The sequence below is a fragment of the Hemitrygon akajei genome, chromosome 22 (assembly GCF_048418815.1).
Source record: "Hemitrygon akajei chromosome 22, sHemAka1.3, whole genome shotgun sequence".
NCBI classification, from domain to species: domain Eukaryota; kingdom Metazoa; phylum Chordata; class Chondrichthyes; order Myliobatiformes; family Dasyatidae; genus Hemitrygon; species Hemitrygon akajei.
The window spans coordinates 9,101,043-9,112,165 of record NC_133145.1 but is presented as its reverse complement, the minus strand read 5'-3'; the positions used below and the strand labels follow the sequence as shown (position 1 = coordinate 9,112,165).

At 43.6% G+C, this 11,123-nt stretch overlaps 1 protein-coding gene across 9 annotated transcripts in view; it reads left to right on the top strand.

Moving 5' to 3' along the window:
* Nucleotides 1-4,981: 4,981 nt before the first annotated feature.
* LOC140714956 (fas-binding factor 1 homolog) overlaps nucleotides 4,982-11,123 on the top strand; it is a 156,804-nt gene continuing 150,662 nt past the window's right edge. For 8 of the 9 annotated variants that reach the window (XR_012096038.1, XR_012096037.1, XM_073026650.1 and 5 more), the window contains exons 1-2: nucleotides 4,982-5,075; nucleotides 7,319-7,455. Coding sequence is in view for 4 of the 9 variants with exons in the window: in XM_073026650.1 (XP_072882751.1) it covers nucleotides 7,453-7,455 (3 nt within the window). In the remaining 5 variants the exon portion in view is untranslated. Of the gene's footprint in view, nucleotides 5,076-6,034; nucleotides 6,105-7,318; nucleotides 7,456-11,123 lie in introns of those variants that run through there. The other variant, XM_073026649.1, reaches the window with a different exon arrangement.

Sequence of the window (11,123 nt, the reverse complement as noted above, 5' to 3'; positions counted from 1 at the left end):
CCTTTATTTTGCCTTCTCCTGTAAATATTGATGACTTTATGAATCAAGAATCTATCAATCTTTGTCCTGTCTGTGGCAATGAAATTCATATATTCACCACCGAATGGGTAAAGAAATTCTTCCTCACCTCTGTTCCAAAGGGATGTCACCATATTCTGAGGCTGTGCCTTCTAGTCCTAGCCTCCCCCATTATAAAAAAACATCCTCTCCACATCCACTTTCTCTGGACCTTTCAATATTCGATAGGGATAATGAGATCCCTTTTATTCTTCTAAACTCCAGCAAGCACAGACCCAGAGCCACCAAACACTCATCAAACATTAACCCTTTCATTCCTAGATCATTCTTGTGAACCTCCTCTGCACCCTCTTCAATGCCAGCAGATCCTTTCTTAGATAAGGAGCCCAAAACAGCTCACAGAACTCTGACATGAGGGAACTGGCGATAGAATTCAATGGCATGAGGAGGAAGGATAGTGTTAATAACCAAAGGCAAGTAAGGAACCAACTTTGCAGAGGTTTTAATTTACTCCATTGCTGGAAGGCCATGTTGTCCAGGTGTTCCAGCCAATGACACTTCTGGGACAACTTAACCCCCAAATAGGGCATTGCATGAGGAGTAATTATGTGATAACTCAAGTTCAAGTTTATTGTTGTCATAAGCATACCTGCACAGGGTATAAATATTATGAAAGTGAGCTTTTTGAAGCAACAGCATAGTACATCACAAAACGCCGACAACAGAAAGTTACATGCCTTGCACATCTACTTAAGAATGGGTTTGACCTGACATGTGAGTCATGTTTTGCAGCAAAAGTGAATCTCCTGGTAATGCCAAATTACAATTTTGGTAAAACCACCTGGAAATGTTGATTGTTGTGCCTCACTCTGGGTAAAGTCAACTTTTAATGGTAAAATGTGAAATTCTTCCAGAAAGGAGGGTTATCTATTGAGTATGCTGTGCACCATCTTTTCACATCCTTAATTCTGGAGGGCATAAAACAGATTCTGGCTGCAGCAGAAAACTGCTGGAGGAACTCAGTGGGTCAGGCAGCAGCAGTGGAGGCAAATGAATAGTTATTTTTTTAGGACTGAGAGTGTAGTGGGGAGTTAGTTAGTATTAGGAGGGGAGATGAAGAAGTGATGCAGGGCTAGCAGGTTCCTGCAACCCTCTCAGCCCTCATACAGGGTCTCAAAATGAAACTATCCTTTCAAACCTCCCTTTGCCTCCAGCAGTTTGTCCATTGGTACAGATTCCAGCACCTGCAGACTCCCTTGTGTCTACATTCTGGCTGCAATTTAATGATGCTCCTAAGCTTGTGCCCATTCTAAAGTGAGGCTGTGAGATTTGAAGCAACAATTTGATTCAAACTAACAAGTCCAATTACTTGTCAATGGAACCTACTTGTGCTTGTAGTGAGGGTGGTGGAATGGGATGGCAGGGAGGAGTGGGCAGAAGCAGTTGGTCAGTTAACACCCAGATCCATTTGATTCTCTTTCAGAAATTACTATTGAAATTGTTTTACCCTTCTTTTGGATGTAATATTCTATATGACAATAATCCACTTGTGGAAATAAAATTTTATTTTCACAAGTTCTTTTGTCAGAGGTATTATTAATATACTTCACTGATTACAAAAGTCCCCAACTGGATAATAATGTTCAAAGTTCCAAGTGAATTTATTATCAAAGTGCATATATGTCATCATATACAACCCTGCGATACACTTTCTTGCGGGCATACTCAACCAATCCAATAACCATAATAGGATCAGTGAAAGACCGCACCAACAGGGTAGACTACCAGTGTGCAAGAGGACAAAACAAACTGTGCAAATACAAAAAAAATAATAAATAAGCAATAAATATCAGGAACATGAGCTGAAGAGCCCTTGAAAGTACTTGTAAATCCAGAGGTTATGGAACAGTTCAGTGATGGGGCAAATGAAGCTGAGTGAAGTTATCCTCTCTGGTTCAGGGTTAATATCTGTTCCCGAACCTGATGGTGTGAGTCATGAGGGTCCTTTACCTTCTTCCTGAAGGTGGCAGTGAAAAGAGAGCATGTCCTGGGAGGTGGGGTCCATGATAATGGATTCTGCTTTTCTGTGACAGTGCTCCACGCAGATGTGCACAATGGTGGAGAGGGCTTTATCTATGACCATTATCCACTACTTTTTGTAAGATTTTCCATTCAGGGGCATTGATGTGATGCAGCCAGTCAATATACTCACCACCACACATCTATAGAAATTTGCCAAAGTTATAGATGTCTTGCCGAATCTTTGCAAACTCCTAAGGAAATAGAAGTGCTACCATGCTTTTTTCATAACTGCACTTACATGCTGGGCCCAGAACAGGTCCTCTGAAATGATAACACCAAGGAATTTAAAGTTGCTGACCCTTTTCCCTCTTTGATACCCTGATGAGGACTGGCTCAGGTACCTCTGGGTTCCTCTTCCTGAGGTCAATAATCAGCTCTTTGGTCTTGCTGACATTGAGTAACAGGTTGTTGCTGTAGCACCAGTCAGCCAGATTTTCAGTCTCCCTCCTATACGGTGTTTCGTCACCACCTTTGATTTGGCCTACAACAGTGGTGTTGTCAGCAAACTTGAATATGGGATTAGAACTGTGCTTAGCTATAGTCATAAGTGTAAAGCAAGTAGAGCAGAGGGCTAAGCACACAGCCTGTACCAATGCAGATCGTGGAGGAGTTGTCATTGCCAATCCATACTGACTGGGCCTGCAAGGGGACTAGTTGCACAAGGAGATATTGAGGCCAAGGTCTTGAAGTTTATTGATTAATGGTATTAGAATGACCGGAAGTTTTGGGCTAGACTATGTAGAATGGCTCGGTTCTCCTGATATGAGAGCTGCCAGTCTTCCCTTGGTCATATGTGGTGGTAAGATCAACAGATCCAAACTGTTTTTTAAGGACAGAAAAAATGTTTCCACAAGGGGAATGGGATCCTTTATTCCATGATCATCAGTCCTGTCCTATCAGATTTCAAAGTCTTCAGCCCTTTGTCACTTCCACCTATTATCTTCTGGTATCATACCCACCCCATCTGCTTATCAGCCTGGATGCATTTAGCAGCTTCCAGCTCTTGCCCCACCCTTCCTCTACCTTTTCATACTGGACCTCTCCCCCTATCCCTATCTCTATCTGTCCAGTCCACAGGAAGGATCTTGACCTGAAATGTAACTGTCCATTTCCCTTCATGCATGTTGCCTTACCTGTTGAGTTCCTCCAGTGCTTTTTTGTTGCTCCCACTTCCACAAGCTCTTTTGCCAATCACTCTGTCAATATATTCCAACACTGATTCCATTTCAAAAGTACCTAATTAGTTGATAATTAATCATGAAGATTTGATATTAGTGCCATGATGTTGTTTAACCCATTAAATTCTTTCAGCTTTGCCTCTAACTTCCACCTGAACTTAAATTCACTTGGTCTATTTCTGACACCTGACTTCCTTTTCTGTCTCTCTGTCTCCATCTCTGGAGACAAACTGTCAACCAATATCCTTTATAAACCTACTATTTCCCATAGTTATCTTGACTATACCTTTTCCCACACTATCTGCTGTAAAAATGCTGTTCCCTTTTCTCAGTTTGTTTCGTCTTCCATCGCATCTGTTCCCAGAATGAGACTTTCCTTTCCAGGACATCAGAGATGACCTGATTCTTCAAAGAACAGGGTTTCCCTTCCACAATTGATGCCACCCTCACCCACATCTCCTCCGTTTTCCGTACATCCGCACTCACCCCATCTTCCCGCTGACGTTAACAGTAAGAGTTCCTCTTGTCCTTACCTACCGCCCCATGATCCTCTGCAACTTCCCCCATCTCAACGGGATCTTACTACTGGACATTTTGTTACCTCCTCTGTCTGTATTCTGCAGCGATCATTCCCTTCATGATTCCCTTGTCTATTTGTCCCTCCATACTAATCTTCCGCCCGGCACTTATCCCTGCCAATGGCCAAAGTGCTACACCTGCCCTTTCACCTCCTCCCTCACCTCCATTCAGGGCTCCAAACAGTCCTTCCAGGCGAGGCAACACTTCACCCATGAATCTGTGGGGGTCATCTACTGCATCCGGTGCTTCTGATGTGGCCTCCTCTACATTGGTGAGACCTGATGTAGATTGGGGGACCACTTTGTTGAGTACCTTTGTTCCAAAGCAGGATTTCCCAGTGGCTACCTCTTTCAATCCCCATTCCCATTCTGACATGTTGGTCCATGGCCTCCTCTTATGCCAAGACGAGGCCACCCTAAGGGTGAAGGAGCAACACCTTATATTTTGTTATCTGGGTAACCTCCAACTTGATGGCATGAATATCTATTTCTCCTTCCAGTATTTTTTCTTCTCCTCTCCTATTCCTCGCTCTGGCCTCTTACCTCTGGGTAGCCTCCTGTTTCCCTTTTTCTTCTCCTATCAGATTCTTTCTTCTCCAGCCATTGACTTTTCCTACATACATACACCTATTACCCTCCTTCCCCTACCCCTTTTTATTCTGGCATCTTCCCCCTTCCTTCTCAGTCCTGAAGAAATGTCTTGGCCAGAAACCTCAACTGTTTATTCATTTTCATAGACGCTGAGTTCTCCCAGCATTTTATGCTGGTTGCTGTAAGTGCTCTCAGCAGTTTGTGTTTTGCTCCAGATTGTGGTTCTATGTCCACAAGTTGTTATTCCATTGCAGAAAGAGATAATGTTGGTGATGCTTAGCAGACCAGCCAGTAACTGTGGAGAAATAAAGTAACATTTCGTGAACACATAGATGCTGCCTGATTCACTGAGTGTTTTCAATTCTCTTTCAGTATTTATGGGCTTGATTTGAAAACAACTAAACTGCAACTACAATGACAGGCGTACGAGGGGTAGTAACGTCACCGTCGCCGTGGTAACATCGCGTCACATGCTGACTCGCAGAGTCTGATGCATAACTATTTGACCGGGCTCAGAGGGACGCATGCGTAATTGGCAACGAACGAGCGAAGGGGGGAAGCTGCCCCGGAAGTACTCACGTTGCCAGGGGAGGGTTAGTAACGGGGCCCACGCCACCTGCTGATTCAGGTAATGCAGTTACTGCGCTGCGGGGAGGGAGTGGGCTGAGAGAGAAGACCCGCTGTAATACTCCATCTGTCCTCGGCTTCATGTGCTGATGGACCGTCAACCTGCATTTAGGTAGCCACCTAACCAAACCCGCTCTGCTGCCGGTGAAGTGGTGTTGCAGCTGTACCGTGCACAGCAAGCTCCCATCAACGGCCCCTTGAGCAGAGAGCTTGGTGTTGATGACACAAGTGACTGCAATCTTCAGCAACACACAGTCTGGAGGAACTCGAGCAGTATGTGTGGGGGATGGGGAGTCATTGGAACAGGTTTAATGCAATGGACAGGAGGGGTGATGGAGACTGGCGGGGGGGAGGGGAGAGGTGGAGTTGGGGACAGGCAGGTGTCCATGATATGGAATCTATGGGGGGGGGGGAAGATAAAGGAACTAGATGAGGGAGTGGATGGTGCAGGGAAGGTAGTAGGTGGATGAAACCAGGAGGGTGAAAGGGGAATGAAAGTGGGTGGTGGGTGTCTCTTGTGGGTGTATGGGAAAGAGAACCAGAAGTGGATTAGAAGGAGAGCAAGTCTTATCTCAGCTCCAAGCACCAAGCCCAACCCCTCTTTATTGCCCTGTCTTGATGCAAAGTTCCAACCCCAAATGACTATAATTCCTTTCCCCCTCAAAGATGCTGCTCGATCCAGTGGGTTCCTTGGGTCAAAGTACTTACTAGTTGCTGGGGTGATGTTGGCTGAGTATCAATATCAGCCAGGAGAACTCGTCAATGGTCCATAATTTGGGATCATTTACCTGCTTTGGGATGCAGCCTTTCTTTTGTGGATGATTTGAAAAAGGATTCATCTGTGGTGAAACATGCCCTCACTGTGACATTGGTAGGGGTGGGGGCAGTAGCCATTTACTGCACACGTTTCTGGAGAAGAGCTTAACCAAATCCTTTTTTTTCTGGCTCATTGCTGTTCAGCCCAGCAGCAACTGCCAGAGACAAGACCCAAGCAATATGTGGAAGATAGAGATAGGGGATTATTGAAATGGTGAGTGTATTTGTACTGTAAAAGAACAAAATCAGCACAGACACCTGGTGCAGATAATGGACTGCTTTCATATAATGCTTTCTATGATTGCACCATCCAAATCTTCATTTTCATTGTAACATTCAAGATATTTTGCTTCAAGTTCTTCGTAGTTTCCAACTGGTTTGCGTGAAATTGTTTCATTTTCACTCCAGGCTACTTCTGACATCTCATGGGAGCATGCCTGAATGCTTAAAAATGCAGTGACCAAAACTGTTCTGAATTGTTTTGCTGCTTATTTCTCGACAGCTGTCAGTGACAAATATCACTACTTTTTGAATACAAACATGGGCAACTGCTGCAATTTAAAAGCTGTTTGCTGTAAGCATGATGTAGTGTCCAATGGCCATGCAAGTACAAGAGACTGAGGCTAGTTAGAAACCATTCAGCAACAGTTACCTGTCCCAATTAATCAGCATAGTAAACAAAGGGAATCCAGGCTATATCCTCAATTAGTTTTTGTTCTTTTAAGGATTGTCCTAAATAAGCTGCTGAGCTGAATAACCAATGCCTAATTAATGGGAACCCACTGTATTTCCAAGTAGCATTGAACTAAAGGGAAATACAGTCTTTCAGTCTGAATAATGTTGAGACATTAGAATATTTGTTACATTTCTGAAGATTGGATATTAAGTAATGTGGTGGCAAATAAAGCTTGGCTTCACACTCCTAAGATCATGTGATAAATATGAGTAGTTAGGGCAGTTGCAATATGTGACATAAATATATCAAGTGTGACATACTGTAACTGTTGCTGTTGCCATCTTTTTATCAACCTTTTTAAAAATAGTGTATTAAAACTATGTTTGAAGTTTAACAGCTAAATAAGGTAAACAAGGATTCTGTGGTTAAGTAAAGATAAAAATTGCTGGAGGTCCCTTAGCAAGCCAGGCAGCATATGTGTCAAGAGAAGCAGTGTACTGCAGGTCAACGACCCTTCAGATGAATGCTGTACCAGTGCAGGCTGGCAGTTTGTTCACAATAATTGATCTGAAGCATTGACTCTGTTACTCTCCAGAGATGCTGCCTGACCACCTGCATATCCGTGCTTTTTTCCCTCAGATATTCAGCATCTGCAGTTTTTTGACTTCTGAATTTACTCATGTTATTTCATGTATTTTATGTTTTACAATATCACCATCTCAAATATTTTTCTTTTGTTTTCCTTTGAACAGATGAGCTGGTAGATATCTTTCACGCCAATACAGTACAAGAATTGGATTTTTGGCAGGTCTCGTCTGTTTCAAGACTCCTTGCAATAAGAGCTGCTGATGTACCTATACAAGTTTGGTTTTGAAGTTAACCAGATATGGTAAGTGGGGGACTTGCTGTTCATTTTTATAGCTCAACATTTAATACCATCATTTCCACAATCCTGATTGAGAAATTACAGAACCTAGGCCTCTGTACCTCCCTCTGCAATTGGATCCTCGATTTCCTAACCGGAAGACCATAATTTGGTGGATTGGTGATATTATCTCCTCCTTGCTGATGATCAACACTGGCGCACCTCAGGAGTGTGTGCTTAGACCACTGCTCTACTTTCTGTATACTCGTGACTGTGTGACTAGGCATAGCTCAAATACCATCTATAAATTTGCTGATGATACAACCATTGTTGGTAGAATCTCAAATGGAGATGAGAGGGCATACAGGAGTGAGATAGTGGAGTGGTGTCACAGCAACATCCTTGCACAATGTCAGTAAGACGAAAATGCTGATTGTGGACTGTGGCACACACTCAGCGATTCAGGAACAGCTTCTTCCCCTCTGCCATCCGATTCCTGAAAGGACATTGAACTCGTGAACACTACCTCACTTTTTAATATATATTATTTGTTTTTTGTACGATTTTTAATCTATTCAGTATACTGTAATTGTTTATTTTTTTTTCTATATTATGTATTGAACTGCTGCTGTTAAGTTAACAAATTTCATGACACATGCTGGTGATAAAATACCTGATTTTGATTGTGTTTTGTGATGCTCATTCCATTTGGGTTGAAACAATAGCACTATCTTGAGAATGTGTTGCGAAATAGAATTGAAATATAAATTTTAGATTTCTTTTGGTGTTAGTTTTAATTTAAAAAAATGTTTTCATTCACATCACGTGGGCTTCATTGGAAGTAGAGCATTCATTGACCATGCCTAAGTGCCCTTGAGAAGGATGATGGCGATGGTGCCTTCTTAAACAACTGCAGTCTCTCCAATGGAGGCACTCCCACTATTTTGGTGGTAAGCAGTGTCAGGAAATGGAGTGGCAATACATTTCCAAGTAGAAGGAAATCTGCAGGTAGTTGTGTTTCCTCTCACCTTCTGTCCTTGCCCCTCTTTGTAGTAGAAAGGCTGAATTTTGGAGGTATTGGTAGGAATAGTTTCAATGACTAATTTTTATAGATTTACTAAACCTTTCTATATCAAGGGCCCAAAAACAGTGGCTATCTTCATCTTACAATTGAATAGCGGAAATGGGACCCGTTTTCGGGGTCTCATGACTGGCCGTTATTTGATATACCATGGACATGACCTAGAAGCTTCGCTTGCCTACAGAGCTCTGGGATATTTTGACTCTGGAGGCGGGTAGACAAGGTCGGTGCCTCTGTAGGGAATTGGTGCATCGTGGGAGATGGAAGATCGAAAGCAGCAAGCTGGCTGCTGGCTGTGTGCCCAGAGACCCAAGTTCTTTAGGCACAGAGCTTGGAAAAAGCGATGCAATGGACTTTTAACATTGCAAGTCAGCGAGTTGTGTGTTATGTCTCCCCTCTCGCAGTGAAATAGGTCACCTCTTTTTCCCATATTAGGGAGAGAGAGAGCCTGGGGTATGTTGAATTACCGGGTGAGCAAGTAGTCTTTGGGGTACTGCAAGACTGTGTCTTTATTGATGATTTGCTTCACACTTGAGTGCTTGATGGGGCGCACCAATGCTTTTTTTTGCTGGTAGGGGAGGGGGGGATTGTTTTGCTGCTGCTTACTCGTGGGGGGTAGCTGGGGAGGCATTGGGGTTCTAACATTTAACTATCATTCATTCTTTGGGGCACTCCTCTGTTTTCGTGGATGGTTGTGAAGAAAAAGCATTTTGGGATGTATATTGTAAACATTTCTCTGACATTAAATGTACCTTTGAAACCTTTGAATAGTTGAGGTATTCTATAGAGTCATACATTGACCAGACTAGGCCTTTGTACCTCCCTCTGCAACTGGATCCTCGACTTCCTCACTGGAGGACCACTATCTGTGCAGATCAGAAATAATTTCACCTCGCTGATAATCAACACTGGCACACTCAGGGATGTGTGCTTAACCCACTGCTCTACTCTTGACACACATGGCTGTGTGGCTAGGGCACAGCTCAGATGCCATCTATAAATTTGCTGACAACACAATTATTGTTGGCAGAATCTCAGATGGTGGCGAGAGGGCATGCAGAAGTGAGATATATCAGCTAGTTGAGTGTTGTCGCGGCAACAACCTGGCACTCAGTGTTGATAAGACCAAAAAACTGATGGTGGACTTCAGAAAGGGTAAGACGAGGGACGACACAGTGGATCAGAACTGGAAGAGTGAGCAGTTCCATAGAACATAGAATAGTACAGCACAGTACAGGCCCTTCGGCTCACAATGTTGTGCTTCCCTGCTTCCCTGCTTCCCACATAACCCCCCAGCTTAAATTCCTCCATATACCTGTCTAGTAGTTTCTTAAAGTTCACGAGTCTATCTGCCTCCACCACAGACTCTGGCAGTGCATTCCATGCACCAACCACTCTCTGAGTAAAAAACCTTTCTCTAATATCCCCCTTGAATTTCACACCCCTTACCTTAAAGCCATGTCCTCTTGTATTGAGCAGTGTTGCCCTGGGGAAGAGGTGCTGGCTGTCCACTTTATCTATTCCTCTTAAGATCTTGTATACCTCTATCATGTCTCCTCTCGTGCTCCTTCTCTCCAAAGAGTAAAGCCTTAGCTCCCTTAATCTCTGATCATAATCCATACTCTCTAAATCAGGCAGCATCCTGGTAAATCTCCTCTGTACCCTTTCCAATGCTTCCACATCCTTCCTATAATGAGGCGACCAGAACTGGACACAGTACTCCAAGTGTGGCCTAACCAGAGTTTTATAGAGCTGCATCATTACCTCGCGACTTTTAAACTCTATCTCTTGACTTATGAAAGCTAACTCCCCATAAGCTTTCTTAACTACCCTATCTACCTGTGAGGCAACTTTCAGGCATCTGTGGACATGTACCCCCAGATCCCTCTGCTCCTCCACACTACCAAGTATCCTGCTATTTACTTTGTACTCTGCCTTGGAGTTTGTCCTTCCAAAGTTACCACCTCACACTTCTCTGGGTTGAACTCCATCTGGTACTTCTCAGCCCACTTCTGCATCCTATCAATGTCTTTCTGCAATCTTTGACAATCCTCTACACTATCCACAACACCACCAACCTTTGCGTCATCTGCAAATTTGCCAACCCACCCTTCTACCCCCACATCCACGTTGCTAATAAAAATCACGAAAAGCAGAGGGCCCAGAATTGATCCTTGTTGGACACCACTAGTCACAACTCTCCAATCCAAATGTACTCTCTCCAGCATGACCCTCTGTTTTCTGCAGGCAAGCTGCCTTCTGACTTTCTGAATAAGCCTACCGTGTGGAACCTTGTCAAATGTCTCACTAAAATCCATGTAGATCACATCCACTGCACTACCCTTCATCTATATGCCTGGTCACTTCCCAAAGAACTCTATCAGCTTGTTAGACATGATCTGCCCTTCACAAAGCCATGCTGACTGTCCCTGATCAGACCATGATTCCGTAAATGCCCATAGATCCTATCTCTAAGAATTTTTTCCAACAGCTTTCCCACCACAGACGTAAGGCTCACTGGTCTATAATTACCCGGACTATCCCTACTACCTTCTTTGAATAAGGGGACAACATTCGCCTCCCTCAAATCCTCCGGTACCATTCCCGTAGA